General features: G+C 43.9%; 1 protein-coding gene across 1 annotated transcript in view; it reads left to right on the forward strand.

Annotated features, from left to right (window-relative positions):
- Positions 1-1,429: 1,429 nt before the first annotated feature.
- The window catches only part of kcnh2b (potassium voltage-gated channel, subfamily H (eag-related), member 2b), a 409,664-nt gene continuing 391,490 nt past the window's right edge, over positions 1,430-19,603 (forward strand). Inside the window, exon 1 of the mRNA XM_049565471.1 lies at positions 1,430-2,220. Within this exon, the coding sequence (XP_049421428.1) occupies positions 2,145-2,220 (76 nt within the window). The 5' untranslated portion in view covers positions 1,430-2,144. The remainder of the gene's footprint in view (positions 2,221-19,603) is intronic.

Raw genomic sequence — 19,603 nt, forward strand, 5'->3', positions numbered from 1 at the left:
TTTTGTCTTTTTTGTTTGATATTTGATATGAAATCTGGCAGAATATGAAGAATACAGAACAGTCGGTGCAAACCGTTTCACTGTCTCTGCTCCATTTACTCACGACTGCCACAATGGACCCATTTCATCTTTCCCACATTTTAAAAGGCACCACAACATCAGATTAAAAATGTTTGGATATAAAATTACCCTCAGAACATTACCAAGGGATGCAGAATATAATAACTGGACGTCATTACTGAGAATCCTTCTTTTGATTGCGAAGAAGATGATCACATGTCCTGGCTGAGGCTGCAGCCCCTCACAGTGACACGATGGAGGGAGAAAATTAAGAGTGTTTTCTGTCTGGAGACGATGACTGTTAGACTACAGCTAAAAACAATATATTGCATGAAATAGACTGCATTCAACTTGCTGAAAATAAAAAGAAAAGGTATATCAAAGTGTAGCTAATGTAGAGAAATAGGTTTCTCTCAGTTTACTTCTTAAGAAAAATAAAAACTAGATGATGATATGACCTCATTTGAAAGCCAAAAAGCTAATTATATGTCATTTGTGTAATTTAATGGATGGATTTGCCGTTTTGTGCTGTAATCAGATATATATGATGGATTTTACAATAATATATGTTCATTTTAATTCATTTGTAACTCAAGTGAGTATGTTTTAAATTTCAGCTGCAGAAACTGCATTCCTCACAAATACTAGACATCACAGTCCTCTGACCAATATTCCACGTGCGCTCCAGCCTGCACCACAATATCCGACAGTCCCTAAATGCACCATCCCCAGCATGACGGAAGGGGGGAACCCCAGCGGTGTGACGTAGCAGAGCAGCCTGAGCGGTGAATCCCCATCCAGCCCTGAAACACAATGAAGCAGCATCACAACCTCCTCGGCGCGTTTACACGAGAGCCGCTGATCCAGAGACGCTTTGGTGCATCAGTGCAGGTAAATGCTGCTCAAAGTGCAGGATACAATGGGAGCAGACAGCAGGGCGTGTGTGTGTGTGTGTGTGTGTGTGTGTGTGTGTGTGTGTGTGTGTCCCATACAGGAAGTCATGTGATGCAGCCTAAAGCCGAACACCTGTTAACTGCAGCAGTCAGAGCAGGTGTGTGATAAGCACAAAGCATGTTCCTCTTTATCTGATATTACTGCGCCGTGAACGCCTCACCCGCAGCTGAGTTTACCCTCAGTGTCCTCTTTAGGCCAGTTTTTCCTAATTTCATCAAATTAATAATCTGTGATAATTTTTAATGTTGATGCTGGAGGCGGTTTTGCACCAAGTAAGAGTCCTTACTGCCTCACTTTGGGAACCTCAGGTGTAGTACAAAGTGTTCCTCACGGGCAAGGGGAGATTTTGGGCAGCTGAGAGCGCATCCACTCCTTGACTATGAAGTGTAGATGAGCAAAGGGTTAAAAGAGGCGCAGCTAGACGCCGGTGGAGCTGAAGTCATCCGGCAGAGCGCACAGCGAGGAGGAGGAGAGACACAGAGAACACCTCCAAAAACACACATCTAGGACGACTCGAGCTGCGGATCTGCGCTCTGCTCCTTTTCCGTTAACCATCATTGTGTTCCTTCTCTCTCCCAGTCCGGCACAGACATCCAGAGGCGCACAGAAGAGGTGGAATGAGAAACAAATAAAAAAAAAAAAGCAAACGCGCAGCCCAGCGCCCCAACTATGGCTCCAACGACGCTCGTCGGGAAGCTCGCCCAGCCTGCTTCACAGGAGCGGGCTGTAGTGCAGGATGAGAGGTCTGCTGCGCTCCGCCGAGTGTGAGACCAGGAGGAAATATCACCTGACAGGCGGCCCTCCCCTCGGGGGACAGAAACAGACACCCTCGCTCCTCTCAACCTGGAAACTGGAGGCTGGAAACGGCCCAGATCTGCCGTGCGTACAGTGCGCCTCCTTTCCAGAACTCTCCTGTGCTCACTTTCTCCTGGAGAGCGGCGAGAAGCAGCAGCAGCGTCTCTGAGCAACTTGGGGGAAACTTTGGCCCCCGGATTACCTGCCAGTGCTGAGTGTCCATGCGGGGAGCGCAGTGAGCATCGTGCGCTCTGCTGCTGGGGAGACTGGAAACGGTGAGACATCTATAAAAGTCCCGCAAAGCCTCACAAAGTCCAGGGGCCACCGCAGCGAAGATGCCGGTCCGGAGGGGCCATGTGGCTCCGCAGAACACCTTCCTGGACACCATCATCAGGAAATTCGACAGTCAAAGTAAGACCATTGTTTTCTTACCCCTGTCATTAAAACCCACTTTCAATAATTGACTTGTTGACTCAAAAGCTGCAGGAAAATGGCATCCTGATGATGTTGGCGCTCAGTTGACATTTTGTTTTGCAGAGATAGCCTCGATAATGATGTTTGCTGATGCATGGGTAATAGTCACACGGTGGTGCAGTGATGCTACAGCAGCTGAGGTTGGAAGATGTGTGATAAGTGAGCAACATAAGAGCAGAAAAATGTGGCTTTTCATTTTAAAACACACCATAATAACTAACATGAATGTTTATTCAATTAAACTGACTTTTAATTTACCATTACATTAATTTCTGATCCAACATCTGTAGATTTAAAGTGCTCAAGTCTTTTATTTGTGGATCTGAACCCTGTCATTCATGTCTGATTCTTGTCCTGGGCCATATTCAAAGGCTGCACAGCACCAGACTATTAAAAAATCTGATTACTTTTGTTTCTGTACATCCCTTTGTGCTCTAACACCACACTCTAAGTGTCTCACGCTGCTTCTGCCGTGACTGATTTTGCCAGAAAAAGCAATCTGCAGAAAAAAAGTCACATTCAGGTGCGTCAGGTGAGATGGGATCTATTATCTTTGATCACGTCCAGCATACACACACCTCACAGACATAAAGCTATTACTTGCTTTGTTTTGCTTGCCTTCAAAGACAGAAACAAACATCAATATCCTCTCAATTAATTTGCACTAAGTTATAAGCAAAAACAAACAATGTATCCGAGCTGCTAAATCTTTCATGGAGCCCAGGGGCCATGCAATTTGAAGCTGTCTATATTTCAGAATACACAGGCTCCATCCGTCCTCGCCTCCCTGCGGCTGTGTTATCTTTGATGCAAATCATTCATGTTTTTTTTCCATCTCTGAACGTGTGACCAGACTTCAAACGTGCCTCAGCAGCCACAGCGGCATGTCTCCTGCGGAAATTCACCTCAGGGCTGACGATGAGGATGGTGATGGTGATGGTGATCATGGTGGTGTGAGGGAAAGTGTACGTAGCAGCTCAGGCTTCGACAGCCGAGAGACATTTATATGTAGTGTTTAAAGAATCTGAGCGTTAATTGCTCCCATCAGGAGCAGATAAGACTGAACTCTTCAGGTCCTAAAAGCTTAAAAATATGCTGCCTGCCTTCCTCCACTCACCATCTGCTTTTGCAAGTGATGTCTTGCTGCGTTCGTGACACCCAAGAGTCACAGAAGCAGCCGAGCTTCAAAGGTGAAGGGGTGGATTTGGTGCAAAAACACCCCCTTTTTTTCCTGACACAGAGGCGCTGAACACGACTCCACACAAGTGCAGTCAAGTTGAATAATTGACGTGGAGTTGGGTAATTGACATTAATCCTGCTGTACTTATTTTCCCCATCCTGATAAGCGTGGATAGCTCTGCAAAGGTGAACATATTCTCGTGCTCAGTGAAACGCCGCCGATTCGTTCCACTGAGTTCATATCTTAAATGCGTCTGTACAGCAGATTTGCATGGGTTCAGCGTGTGGCAGGAAGCTTCTGCGTGTGGTGGATGTTTATTTATGAGCGGAGCGCCTCAGTGTTGCAGGGGAACGTAACCCACAACTGAGAGGCAGAGAACCTCACACCAGTGCTCTCCAAATGTTTTCCCATTGACTCATATCTTCAGAATAATTGTCGGTTGATTGTTGCGGGCTTTTAGTCGGGCTAACCAAGCGTGCCGATGATGGTGATGACACGCTGGCTAATGGCTGTGGGTAATGAACTAATGGACAAGGAGGAGGAGTGTCAATGGACGCCAGCAGCTGTTTAGACACCAGAGCTGTTGCCAGAAATTTAAACAGAGGAAATCTGTCTTCTAGAAGGCAAACTCTATTGACTGAACTTTAAGCTGCAGCCCGGTGCAAAGATTTGCAAATACTGCTGCGTATTTCTGCAGAATAACTCAAAGTCCCCATTTCAGTCTCTGAATCCACTCTGACCCCACTGCTCCACATCACCGAAACCTGAGCCCACTCCTGAGCAAACTCTACACATTTATTCACCTGATCCTCCGCTGTGTCTTTATTGTAATGGAGGCTGGGTGTACTTAATGTGGGAAGCAATCAAGAGGAGGCTTATCCTGTTTGTTCAGCTATACGGTATGTGATGGAAACCGTCTCATGCGCGACGTAGTGAAGAATAAAAGCCACATTCATGGCAGAGTGAGCACGGCGGAGCCATTTCTCATCCAGGATGGGACTGCTTTTAAAATGATGCACTGTGGATACTTGACGCTCGGCTTCGGTGGAGATGATCAAGGAGCGAACAATGGGCGTCTGTTGTCACCACACATCACACCGAGACCATTTCGTCCTGACATATTGTGTGAGAAATCCCCAGGACATGTTAATAAGACAGTGACAATTTGTTCAACCAGCTCTGTGGCTTCATTGAGAAAACGGTCTTGGTATTTGTAATGCAGTTAATAAAAAGGGACTGCAGTGTTTGTGTCTTTGCAGCATCTTGTTTCTTAATCCTTTCGGTCAGTTTTATTTTCAGCTAATGGACACACAGTATTGGGTCTGCAGTTTGCAATGTCTCAGCAGTTTTGTCACTCCATTAGTTGACAATAAAATTAACCAAAGTGACGATGTAAGATCATTCCTTCACTTTAATTTCAACTTCATCACTGCAGTGCTGCCTTTCATCCCACATTTGTCTTGAGTAAATAAACACATCGCTGCTTTACAGTCAAGTTTTATCTTAATGACCGAAGCTGAAATCCAGAAATACTGTGTGTAAACTCTTAATTTGAAACTGTACCTGAGCGCATCCTGTGTCGACACGGACCGGTGCTGTGCGTCTGCTTGCTAACATGCTGCTCACTGTGCTGTGTAGACATTCACTCCAACGTGTTTTCTGCTGGTTACGTTGTGGTATCGCAGGTTTGATAACGTGCTGTGGGCTCTCTGTGAGTGGTTTCATTAGCTTTTTTGAATTGTGAGTTAAAAGGTCATATTTTAACGATCTATAGCACATGGTCTAAAGCAGTGGCTCCCAACTGGTCCAACCACGGCGTCCAGATTTGTCCTTAGTCATCAGTAAGGTCGACACAGTTTAATATTTTCAATGTCACGTTTGCGTTTAGCCATATTGTCAAGCTAGTTTGTTGTCTTTGTTGAGTAGCTGTCCGTTAGTTACTCACTCTACAAGGAAAGTGCACTTCAAAATAAAAGCTCTGTACCAGAAAATTCACTGACACATTTACGAGTAACTTGCGGTCCCTTCAGAATGGGCCTGCGACCCACTTTTGGACCAGGACCCACCAGCTGGTAACCACTGGTCTAGAGTGCATTTAGGGTGCGTCCAAGTCCACTTTGGCTGGTTTAATGGTGCATAATCTGTGCGCAAAGTGAGGCACAAGGGGCAGAGGTTGTATTTAGACCACAGATTGTAAAAATAATGGACAGAGCTACCGTGACATCAGCCATTGGTTTGTGGACGACCATTTTGAAGCCTCTAATTTCGCTTTTCAGTTGTCGCCATCTTGGTTTTTTGGAGCCAGAGGTGAACATATTTGGGCGAGAAGCTGGCTCTGTGGAGGAGTGAGGGATCGATCTGAATGAGAAGCTTAGGACAGTATCGACAGATCGTCTGTTACTCAAGGTGGCCACGTCCTTAATCATGCATAACTTTAGGACTTAATAAGATTTAAACTCACAGTTGTCACAAAGGGGTAAATTAGCCAAAACTGCTTTTGTGCCAGGCTGTAAACATGTTTGTCTCTGCTGTAAAGTCGGGCGTTTTAACATGGAGGTCTGTGGGGATTGATTCAATCTTGGAGCCAGCCTCAAGTGGCCATTAGAGGAACTGCAGTTTTTGGCACTTCCATTATTGGCTTCATTTTTAAGCCCAGGAGGTTGCCACTTAAATTTGGTCTTTCAGTTATTTACAGGTGTGTTTTGGACGTAACGTGAATTCAAGCAATTAGAGTATCGTCAGGTGAGCCTGCACTTGATGCACTGCTACTTGGCAAACTGGAGAAGCGAGCACTTTTCTGCTGAGAGTAACGAGAATCTGAATCTGAAGTTACTGTTGTTGCTCAAAAAATGAAAGAATTTAGATGATTTTTCTTTAGTTTTTAGTGAAAATTTGAAGGAAAACTGTAAAACTATTAAATTAATAAAAAAAAAAAAAAAAAAATTGTCAAGAATCACAAAAATACCGTGAAACACCGTGATACTATTTCAGTGCCTTATCCCCAACCTCTCATGTACGGCAGCTGTTACAATCAATTCCTACGATACAGATATTTATATGATTACTGGAGATGAGCGAGAGGTCAGAGCTGTTTTACATATCGATTTTTGACATGTCCACTGAAAGGAAATCAATCGGGAGCGTGATCTTTGCTAATTTAGAAAAATGACCAGGCCTGATGATCCAGACACAGGTGTGAACACATCTTGAGGCAAAGAATATCCACACTAATATGATGCTAAATTAATTTCTGTTTCCCAGCTCTGTTCTCATCTGGGGAGCGATTCTCTCCAGGCCTTCTGCCTCCTCCTTAAAATGTCACAACTGATCAGATTTTGACCAAATTTCTGGGAATATCCTGCGTTATTGCCCCGTGGTGGCATATCCAAAATGATACGCATAATATCAGATAATCAGATTTTCACAGAACTTGCCTCTTGTGCTCTGAAATTGCAGCGATCGGCCAAAGGCTGTGCGATTTGTCAGGAGACCGACTCATTTGCAAGTGTCTTAAACAGAGGATGCATAATTCATGAGGGACAACATGTTGCCTTGTTTTATGTTTGTTCTGATACTTATAATGGACAAAAAAATAATTAGATTCAACCTCTATAAAAGAGGAACTAATTAGATTAGTAGCAGCGTGCATGTGAGCCTGCACGGTGTCCAGCTCAGGTATTTGATGCACTCTCCTCCCCTGACTTCAGACCTTCTCTGCTTACTGTACACCGATCCTCTGTGCGTGTATCCCTCTCTGCTCACTGTACTCTGATCCTCCATGTTTGAAATCCTCCTCACACATCAGACCGCACAGACAGATTGTGCGCCTCCACCGAGCAGCACATTCAACCTCGATATGAGGTCATAGCAACCGTATGGGTGATGCGTTGTTGTCTGTTTCGCCGCCCCTCAGAGAAGACTTTGCCCAATTACGAGCCTCGGAGCCACTGTCCTCCGGGGAGGATGTTACCATTCTGCAGCTGAAGTACAAACACATCGTCGCCATGGCAACTGCCCCCCCCCTCTGACTCCCCCACCCACACGCCCTCCCACCCATCACACGACCGCGCACACATGCACACAGAGCAGGGAGAGGTGCAGTAGTGGGCATCTCCAGGTGATTTTACCTTCTGTCTTTGAGAAACACTTCATGTCTATGGCAGTATTTTAAATGCTAACTATTACAGCGTGCTACAGCTGCTTCCCACAGATCCATCTTACTCTGTGTGTTGGCTCTGATTTAAGGAGGACTGATTGGTTAGAGTGAACCAGCTGTGAGTTTTGAACTTTAGATACAGTGAATGGAAACATGTACACAAGTATTAGAGGCATGGCTTAGATGGAAAAATACATGTGTAGGAGAAGATCCTGCTAATAAGTGTTGTGTGTGAATGCAAAGCCTGATATATACTGTGTTCTTCCTCTGTGGTACAGAGCTATATATTGAAAACACACACAGTTGCACTGGGAGAAAGTCGGTGTGTGACTAAGTACGTTTTCTGAAGAACTGAAGTTACAGTTTTAAAGGGTACTTGTGTTTATGTATTCACATTTTCTGCTACTTATAGACTCCTTTACTGTTAGTAAACTGTGTGACAGTTTTTGGTGGGCGGGGCTTAGCTGGAGGCAAAACAATTCTCCACAGACATTAGCTAGCACTAGCTAGCAAGTCCTGTTGGCTTGTTTTAGACGATGGAGGAAGATGATGTGAGTGGTGCGTTCAGAAATACTCACTCCGGCACAAACTGGACCGTCCATAAATTTCAAAGCGCTGTCGAAATGTGCTGTTCGGTTATTCAGAGCACCGCACTCTCAGAGCAGCAGAGCACCGAGCAGAGTGAATGTGCGATTAACTTTACTGTTCGTTAATTCATATAGAAATATAACGCTCCGTTTCTTCCACCAACAGGGCTCTCATTTTAGTGTAGAGCCTCAGACTGAATTTACCAACGCACCATGTCAGGTCACTCACTCTCCGGGACCGCCAGTGTTACTTGAATAAGTAAACACTGACCAACGGGACCAGACTGGCCGACCCGTATGCTCTCACTCAGTGGATGGATGATGTCACAGGAAGCCAATCTCACAAAGGAGGACCACACTTGTTTGTTTTGCTATGGAAGCTAACGTTAGCTAATGTGCTAAAAAGTTAGCGTTGCAGAGAAATCCAATCTTAATCCCTCCCCAGTTTCTGATGAGGTGGACATGATAACCCTTAATACACATAACCTTATTCATCCCTACAACAGGAAATACTTTTTCCCTAACCTGATATGACGTGTGCGCTGCACATGTGAGCATTTTTGATGATGGCCTCCGTCCAGTCCTTTGGTCTTATCACATTTAACCATCTTTGTTTTTGTTGACGGGCAGTGGCGGCTGGTTTTGAGCCATGACTCCTTCTATTCTGGCTCCCAATAACACAACAAGACAAACACATTTTAAGACTCCTATGGAGCCTACAGCCCTGGGATAGTGCTGTGTTGCCTCAAAATGAGCTCCACTCTCACCAGCTGTAACATTAGAGTGATGAACACATTAATGCATCAATTTTGGGAGCAGTTTATATTCCAGCAAAGGAAGGGGATCAACAGGCTTCAGTAGCTTCCTTTATTTTGAGCTCAGCACAAATAAGCCCACATTTACCTCCATTTAGAAAGATTTAATCCTGGCATGGACCTTAACAGGAGAGACTGAGGAATCCCCACGAGGAGCAGCAGAGAGGAACGCCTATTTCAGGACAGACAGACATGCTCTGTGCCACATGTAGAGTACACATGACACCGTAGAGGCAGAATTATAACATCCAACCAAGGACTACATGATAGCCATGCTAAGAAGTTCTAGGAATACAGAAAACATAGCAGATAAACAACTTTAAATTGAGACTTTAAGTGTAAAGGTGCCTTCAACATCCCATAATTTCCCTCTCCAGCTGGTGTCAGTCAAACAGTCCTGTTTGCCTGCAGCAGCAGGTCATCCACCTCAGCGTTTAGAGCTCAGTGCTTCTGTGCTTCCTCGTGCTTTGATGAGCTCGGCTCAGAGTTGCGTAAGGCGCTGAGCCTTGATGTTCCCAGGAAGATGCAGGGAAGAGAAGTCTTTCTGTGCTTCTGGGAGAAGACATGTACGTGCTGCTGAGTACATGCAAATGTTACACACACAGCAACATATTGTATGACTTATGGATTAAGCTGTGAGGAGACGTTTGAGGGCTCTATCTGCAGGCCTGCTTGTTGGATTTGTCTAATTTGACTCCTGCTGGGGCAGTGATACTGTACATCCTGCAGCTTCATGGTCGTCCTCAACGTGTTTAATTGAACAGTCTCGAAGTTCTTCTGTTGCTATAGACGAATTCGGCGAGCGATTTGTGTATGCTGCCATCTTGTGGCGGTGCCATTGCTGCGGTGACGTGTCAGTTCATGATGCTGTCATTGTGAACTGACTCTCTACAATGACAGCATCATGAATAGCTGGATTGATGATGTTAGACAGTGGCCTCTGGTAACTGACGAAGGTATCTTTTTAATTTAGAAATTAATCATTTGTTTGAGCGATAAGCAGGAACGATTAGAGTAATAGGGAGATAACAGACTGTATCATTAAACACTGTGTACTATTACGTTAGCATACGTTACGTGTGCTGACGTTAGCAAGCTTGCAGCGTGACATTTAATCATTATGGACAGGCTACGTGACCATCACATCATATCAATATGATGTGATGGTCGTCTAAAAGGCGGTGTAAAATTTGCCCGACCCATCCGGAGCTCAGGTAATTTTGACCCTCAATCAGAGACCTGTAATTGCTGTTTTTCTGGTCATTGGAGGCCAGGCGATCAATATAATATTCTATAAAATAAAATAAAATATTCTAGTCACGTAGCCTGTCCATAATGATTAAATGTCATGCTGCTAGCTTGCTAACGTCAGCACACGTAACGTATGCTAACGTAATAGTACACAGTGTTTAATGATACAGTCTGTTATCTCCCTATTACTCTAATCTTTCCTGCTTATCGCTCAAACAAATGATTAATTTCTATATTAATATAGGTACTCATTTAAGATACCTTCATCAGTTACCGGAGGCCACTGTCTAACATCATCAATCCAGCTATACATGATGCTGTCATTGTAGAGAGTCAGTTCACAATGACAGCATAATGAACTGACACATGTCACCGCAGCAATGGCACCGCCACAAGATGGCGGCATACACAAATCGCTCACCGAATTCGTCTATATTGTACCAGAACAGATGAATACAGTAGGAGGGTCTTCATTGTATCCAGGCATTGTAAACGCTGGGACAATATGACAGAAAAAGAGAAAGCACAATGCCCCAAAATCTGTACATCATTTGGAAAACACTTGATAGTTGCCGAGGAAAAACTCACCTGTCAAACCCGGCCGCTGCGGCAACAGGCTGGTACATGGGGCGCCTGCTCTATCCACTGATCCACCGACGCCCCGATGTTACTATTTTAAGTCACATAACGTAGGTCGGGTAAAAATTCAGTGTAAACAACCTATTTTTGTTACTATGCTAGAGTCGAGTTCACTGAATGAATGTTTAGCTGAGAAATCTGCTTCATTTGAATCCATGGTATTTTGGAAATGCTCTAATTGCAAATCAGAGATCCTCAACAATGCAAACTAAATGTGGTCCTCAATACTGATACAGCAACAAGCTGTAATCCACTTTCAATTGGAGCCAGTAACATGAAGCTATGCAACAGGCATTGAAATGTGATGTTGCAATAGGGCTCAAACACCGATCACTGCATTTGCCTACTGTGCACCTTGAACATGGAACAGTCTTCAAAAAGATATAAATTACAAACCGTTATATCCATTGATGAATTTAAGGGCATCGTAAAGAATGTGTTGACAGAGACACGTGCTTGTTGTTCTTGAGAGACCACTGTTTGAATTGTTGTTGTTGTTGTTGTTGTTTTATTGAAGATTTTTGTATCATATGTTGTATTTGTTGCATTTTATATGTGTTCTGATTGGCTGCTACCTCGGTCAGGGGTCTCTGGTAAAAGATTTTCGATCTCAGCGGGACTGAAAAGTAACGCAACCGAATTTGTATATATCCCATGTATTTTGAAAGACAATCACGTGACATGCGCTGACGGGAGGAAACAAGGAAGTGGTCCAGAATGGACTTTCAAAGATGCAAGTTGGGGTGGTCTACGGGTCACAAAAATGCAGACTTTCCCCTGAAGTCACATGTTTGGAACCGTACTTGATTCATTTTAAAGTAGATCCTAACCATGTTTGTTTCCCTAAACCTAACCACACTAACTTTACAATAATTACATAACTGTGCATTCAGGACACAACGTCATTCGTGGGGCACTAATGTCTAGGGTACCATGCAGACTGTTCTAAGAGGATACGTTGTTCTATGACTGAATACAAACTTGTAGTGCTTTGTGGCATGTAATGTTAGCAGACACACGCCAACCCATGACGACGTAAAGACATTAACAAGTATTTGAGCAACACTTCAATTGCGACTCTGTGATAATGTAGTTGGTCATGTTGTCACGTTGTTGCTCACAGCATTACCACGTACATATGCGTACGGAGACGAGGCAACCGGAAGTCCATTTATTCCGATGGAAATCTCTGTGATGTCGGATGTGCCAGCAAAACTCCGCCCCTCCGTAATATTTCAGTCTGGAATTTGACGACTTTTGCGGTGGATTTCAGAGAGACTGTATGACACTATGCTAGCTTAGCACACAGGCTGTTTCCTTTAATTCAGTTACCTGTGTTGATCCGCAAGTGAGTTTATTTGATGAAAAAGATATTGTTTAATTAGTTTTAACACACTGTGAATCTGAGTAATGTTATTCTGTTAGATTATAGTCACACATTACATACAGTCAGATCGTCGTTTAGCCGTTCATGCGTCTTTTTAATGAGATATTTCACCAAACGTGCTACGTACCTGGCAGGTCCTGTTTTCGTCTCAGTAATGATCCAAGTGCATATTTCAAATTACCGGATGGCTACAGGTATTTTCTGTGCAGGTTTCTATGCATTTGTAAAGACATGCACCTCATTGCGTTGGACACTAGAGGCATCATACGTATATTTACGCATCTGCGGACACCAGTCACATGTAAGTGGAAGTGATGCTTAAGATTCCTTCCAGAGGTAGCATGGTAGGATAAACAACATGGGCATATGTTATTTTCAGACTGACACAAAGTTGAAGTTATTTCAAAAACCGAAATGATTCAGGGCTTTTGAGGAAACACTGGGGGCCGGGGCCCCAGAAGCCACCTCCTGGCTCCGCCTCTGTTCACCGGTGGTTAGTTTTATTTCTCTGCTCCATCTGTTTCACTCAGAGGGTGCAAACGCAGCAACACTGCTACACTGAGCTGATGTCAGGAGCAAGTCAGTGCCTCATGATTGCACTTTATTGGTGTGAAATCACACTCTCTGTCTCTTCTCCTGTCTTCTTCCCTTTCTGTTGTTACACACACACACATACACCCACACGTCACCAGGCAGGCTCACAAAAGAACACACGCACACACGCAGGCACACACACATACTTGTAAACTCTTGGAGCTTGTAAACACTGCCCTCCCTCTCCACCTCGCTCCTTCCTTCTTTCTGCTCTTTGTCTCCTTTGACAACCTGTTTTCTCTCTCTCCCCCTCCCTTCCTCCTTCCCTCCCTCCCTCCTCCTCTCCATCTTTTCGGTGGCCAGCAGATGCCCGCTGTGCTGCAATGCCCAACTGCCTTCACATCTCAAATCGGCACGCATCCAGCCGGGTAACATGGCACCTGCTGGGCGGTGCTGAGAGGGAAGAGGTTGTGTGTGGCTTATGGATCCTGTGTATGTGTGTGTTCATTTACAGAAATGTGATCGGATCAAATAAAAAATCTGCCACAAGGGAAGCAAAGATGACTTTATTGAAACTAGCAAAAATGAGGCCGATGCTAAACACCGACTTTAATTCACGCATATTATGTTAATGTTCAAAATGTTAGCTAAGTGCCGTGTAACTGTTACCACAGAGTCAGTTTGCCGACATTATGACTTTTCCATAATTGTGCTACTATTACATTATGTTTTAGCGTTTACCATTATCCTGTAATTTCAATTCTGGCCAACCTGACACGCCAGATGGTTTGTTACATGGAACCATCTGAGACGGCGTCATTGGAAATTGTTTGGAAAAGGGCAGACACTTTCAGAAAGTACTTGGCAGGTGATTGGATCGACCATCTGTCTGTCACCGTCTATCACGGACGCAGAAGCTTCTAGAGAGGAGTGAGAACATGTCTTTCATCGAGAAAAGCCTTTGTCGTCTTTGAATGAAGATAAACTCCCCAGTTCAGATACAGCTGATCCATTGTTGTTGTTGTTGTTGTTGTTGTTGTTTGTCTCAGCACTTTATTCTTACAGTAGTTTATCACTAAGATGAGTCTCTGGATTCATTTGCAGACTTTATATTCAGCCGTTTGTCTCCTTTAATTCCTCTTAAACCAAGTAGTGTGCACGTTTCACCAGATGTATTTATATGTGTTTCATGATTGAAGTCCTCTCTCATGCTCTATCGAAATAATCAATGTAAGGAATATTAGTGATCCACAAAACAATCATGTTCTGACATTTTCAGGCAAGTTTACCAGAGGTCGACAGATACGGATTTTTTATGGCCGATGCTGATACCGATGTTTTGCCATCAGCTTTAGCCGATGACCGATATGTACTGCCGATGCATTCATGTTTAATCTGCGTCCTGTTTTGCTTTGTAGATTCTCTCATGTGTGTCATGTTCCTGTCTTTGTGTCTTTTCCCGCCTGTTTTCTATCACACCTGTCTCGTTAGTCCTTCCCTGTTCCCAGAGTCTTCCCTTCACACCTGTTCCGTGTTAGTCTAGTTTGCTCCACCCCAGTGTTCCCCTCCACGCCTTTGCTGCTCTGCATTTAGGTCCTTCCTGATCTGATTCCTGACACTAAAACTTTCACCGCACAATTATCATCATTTTACTCATGTTCAGTTTGAGGACATAATAATAAATGTTGTTTCTGCATGCTGAGTGCCACCGATGTTGTTCCAGTGCGACTTCCATTTTCCCAGTTCAGTGCGCAATCTAATTCTTCCATCATCAGTGTAGGGTCTACGAGTGAAGAGGGTCAGGGCCATATGTGAAAAATTTGTTTGCGTTCAGAGTTTAAAGTCAGAATTTTGACTTTCTTTATTCTTAAGTTTCAGGTCAGAATTTAAAGCTTATCTCAAGATTTGCTTAAAGTCTGAGTTAAGGTTTCCTTGAGATAAAATCGCTTGTAGAAAACATCCTTAAGTGTACTCCTTAAGGTTTCCTTAAAATGTTTACTTAACAATTTAAGTTTTTCTCCTTATCTTGGACTTGTACTTATGAACTGGTTGAAGTTTGTTAAACCGTTGGACCTTAGTAACCAAAGTAAGAACAAAAACAAAAAGTAACTCTGACTCCATCGTAACTGCAACATGTCTGTGGTGATAAATGAGAAAAAATAAGACTCCTGAGAAGAGTGTGTCACGACCAGGAGAACCTGATAGACACACGTAATGATTAGCGAATAATCTTGTGCTACATATTTGACCAGAAGTCAAATTATGATTGTGACCTGCTGATGTCAGGTCAGTCAACTTTCCCAAAGCTGCACTCTTCCACTCTCATATAGTTAATGATTACTCTGTGGTTTTATGCAATGGGATCTTTCCAGTCAGATATTGGCAAGGTATTTCATTTAAGCTTTAAGTGTCATACTGAAGGAACAAACTTAAGGTGTTTCATGCAACCAGCCCCAGAATTTTGAGCTTAGATCCCAAAGTTTTGACTTTAAACTGAAAAAAAAAAAAAAGACGTTTTGCACATGTGGCTCTTCTATAGTCCATTGTTCATACACAGCAGGACAGGGTTGAGCCCATAACCCACGCACAGGTATTACCCATCATATCTGCGTCTTTTAAATGGAGCAGATGGAAGCTTGATGACTGCTCAAGAGCACACATGCAGGAGTGATTGAAGGAGCCCGGTCTCGCTCCGAAGTCATTGAAATCCAACGCTCGGGCAGTGACTTGCAGCATCAAAAACCAACAAAAAAAAAAGCGTCCTTTAACGTTGGCATGATAAGCGGCCAGTGGTAGTTTAATGATGCCCTGGGCGTCAAGGGGAAACACGGCGGGACGAGGACAAAAGATAAGGCGGCGAAAGTCTGAGTGGGGTGGATGGGCGGGTGGTGGAATGGTCCAACAAACCACAACTTTCTTTTAAGAGAGCAGTGTTCGCGTCCCGTAAGATTCTAAAGCTGTTTTTTGTTCCGAACCCTAACCACGTGATTTTGTGGTTAAAGGGAAAAAAAAAACACGCCAGTTTGCAGAGTTGTACTGACGTAGTGCTTTTATTTTGAAAGAGACTGTATGTAAATGTTAAATTTCCTGTGAAAACAGAAGCGTATTTTGAAAAAACACAATGCATGTAACAGGCAGAACTAGACACAACGTCTCAGAACAACAACAACGAACCCACCCAGGGTGCCTTGCATGCTGTATGTGGACGTGGAACCAAATGTCAATAGGTGATGAAGTCAGAGTGAGAATGTGTTGGTTGAAGAAAGGGAGTGTGTGTTTCATTCAGTGTGACCACCCTCACTGTCTCAGCAGCTTCCAGGATTTGAACTGGCGACCCTGTGGTCAACAACTCATTCACAAACACATAAACCTGAACAATAATTCAGTCTTAATTGCTTTATTTTGGCCGGTGTGAACCACGAGAGAACAGTTGGTCCCAAACCAGAGATGCTTCATCCTGGAGGAGTTTTGGGTTGTCTCATTATTCCAACTATAAAAATAAGACAGGCTTGTGATGAGGCGGCATGCTTTAGCTGCTGAGAGAATCCAACTTGTGACCCTGTGGTTATCAATCTGTCGTGACCACCGGGACACTGGAGCACAGTGGCTCTGTCAGGTTTATTAATATTGCAGGAGAAATTGGGTCCATAAAAGGCTTTGGATCTGAATCTACACTCACTGGCCACTTTATTAGGTACACCTTGCTAGTACCAGGTTGGACCCCCTTTTTAATTCTTGGTGTCATAGATTCAACAAGGTGCTGGAAACATTCCTCAGAGATGTTGGTCCATATTGACATGATGACATCACACAGTTGCTGCAGATTTGTCGGCTGCACATCCATGATGAGAATCTCCCGTTCCAGCACATCCCAAAGGTGCTCTATTGGACTGAGATCTGGTGACTGTGGAGGCCATTGGAGTACAGTGAACTCATTGTCATGTTTGAGATGATGTGAGCTTTGTGACATGGTGCGTTATCCTGCTGGAAGTAGCCATCAGAAGATGGGTACACTGTGGTCATGAAGGGATGGACACGCTCAGCAACAATACTCAGGTAGGCTGTGGTGTTTAAACCATGCTCAGTTGGTACTAAGAAAATCTCCCCCACACCATTATACTCAGTCATGAGCTGCTGATTGAATGTGTGATACCCAAGTTGGTACCCTGGCTAAAGGAGCCAATGACAAGTCCACGTTTTCGGCCTGGAACAGAGTTTTATATAACTAATATTTGAAAAGGGAAGCTTGTAAACATTTAGCTATTTCAGTGTGTTGTCGTCCAAAAATACACCAGTAATGTAACACGATTGATAAAGATCAGACCATGAATTTCTTGGCCGTGGAGACAAAATGGACACCAAATGTTTTATTTCTGTCCTTTAATGGTTGTGATTGCTTTGTAATTTCATCATGATCAAGTTTACCATTCAGTGCAGATGGGTGTTCTCCATATTCGATAAAAAGCCGAGAGCATGCTGGCTCCCCTGTGAGAAAGCCGAACGTATGAAAATCTGCAGATGCCCTCAAACCAGCTTTTACAAAAACACCTTTTAAAGTCTGTTTTTTTTTTTTTTTTTTGTATTCAAAGTCAGAGCTGACTGTTTGTGGCTGCACAACGATTGAGGGGAAAAATGAGCTCCCAATCTGTTTTCTCAGATGATGACACATACTTTAGAAGCATCTCTGGGAGAGTTATATCTCCCTCCACATCATCAGCTTCTAATTGGCTATGTCTTTATACAAAAAAAAACAACTGTGTGCCCCAAAGACCAAAGCATCAAACACTGCATCTCTGCTGTGTTTCTTCTTGGGAAAGATGAGACAAACTTGGATGCACCAGCAGCACCTTGTCAGGTTTGTTCCACTCTTTGATGTAAAGCTGTGAAAAGTGGCAGCATCTTCCCTGAAACAAAGGCAAAGAACAATAAAGATGAACATGACACAAATGAAAATGCAGTATGATTGATGCATTGCATTGTGTCTAGTTTCGGCTTTCAATAAATACTCGTAATAACAGTGAAGTCTCTTAGACAGGTTTCTGTCTTGTTGGATGTTGACCTATGATCCTGTCGTCCTTCACTTACAAGTTTGCGTAGATTATAAGTTGCAACAAGTTAGACATTAAAAACGAGAGAGGAGCAAAAGCTTTAAATTCTCCTTGTCGAAGTATTTTAAGTAGGGATGTCTCGATCCGACCCTCGGCCCCGATCACGTTATTTTTACAAAATCGGAATCGGTAATAAAAGGTCGGAGGAATCAAAACAACAAAAATAGCCAGGTTTTTCATCTGTGTTGTTCACTGTTGCCTCCGCTTTCCAATGAACAGAAGCAGCTGTTCCATACAGCGCTGCAGAAGTCTAAAACAGATGTCGACAGCTGATGCATGGATATGATAAGAAATGCAAACAGGGCTTGAGAGACGACTTCATTTGCTGCTGCACAGAAACAGGGTATGTTATAGCAAACAAAAAACTGTAATAAGAATCTTAGTCAAAATGAATGGATCATATTTAAATATGGGCGTTGTGATCAATGAGTGCTCTAGTTTTTAATTCAGTTCAATTTTATTTATTTTAACAGCCCTGAAGTTAAAGAGAGTGGGAGTGCCTGTTTATCACCTCCTATCTTTCAAATCCAAAGAGTCTAAAGGTGAACATAGCCAAGTGTGACCGTCCAGGTGCTTTGGTAGCGCCCCGTATTTTGCTGTCCTTCTCCTCTCAGCCCTTTGCCTGTACCTCGATTTGTCACTGCTTTATCTCCTGGCAGCTGCCCTTTCACTCTCGTCCTCCCATTCATCAAGTCTCCCTCCTCCAGGTTCCGCTCGAACTTGATCACACCTCCTTCACCCGCTCTCTTTGTCTCCCTCTCACCTGCTCGGACTCCCTCTCTCATTCACCACGACTCCTCTGCCACCCCAAGAGCCGTGGCACAGAAAAGGCCAGCTAACCGACTTAAAGACCCCGGAGTCCCCAGCGTTCTGGGGATTAGACCTCATTTGCATCAATCTGCATAACCTCGTTAAGGCCGAGGGAGACGCTGTACACACTGTAGCCTGAGACACTTCAGAGCGAAACAGCCCATTAAGGATTGTGGTGATTATGGGATTATCACTCTTAACGACTGTTGGGGGACTGGACCGGTGTGTACTCTCTGAAAAGTGCCATGTCGCATGAGTGGAGCCCGAGCTGTGTGGAATGAGGGAATCCAAGATTGAAGTCAGGTGACCTTCGGATTGCATTTGCGTGGGATTTGTTCCTGCCCATGTTTTTATTAACATTAAAATTATTTCAAGCAGCGTACAGTGGAGACAGCGTGGATTAGGAACACAAAGATGGTGGTCCATTTGTTCTAATGAAAGCTGCTCTGTCAGCACAATCACTGGAGAAGTTTCTCCCACTTCTCGCCTGGCGCCTAAATAAACGTGAGAGTCAATTTTTAGTGTAACTGATTTTTCCTCACCAGGATACATATAGGTTGATGTGGTGTTGCTGTTTTTAGCTGTGCTCCTTTAAGGAGCAGTAAGCCTCAACTGAGACGCTCATCAGATGGTCGGAAAGTGTCTGATACCCAATCCCCCCCACACACCTTTCCAAAGTCGGAGTTGCATCCAGCAATTCTTGTAACTTTCCCAAACTGGCTATCTGACAAGCACAAACATTTCACACAGCAATCTGTCAGGAGAGGGGAAAGTTAGCAAGATCTGAAGTTTCTCCTCTCCCATCACTTTTGGTGTGTATTACTGAGAGCAGCACTATGAACGCCTGGCCATT

The sequence above is a fragment of the Epinephelus fuscoguttatus genome, linkage group LG21, assembly GCF_011397635.1.
Source record: "Epinephelus fuscoguttatus linkage group LG21, E.fuscoguttatus.final_Chr_v1".
NCBI classification, from domain to species: Eukaryota; Metazoa; Chordata; class Actinopteri; order Perciformes; family Serranidae; genus Epinephelus; species Epinephelus fuscoguttatus.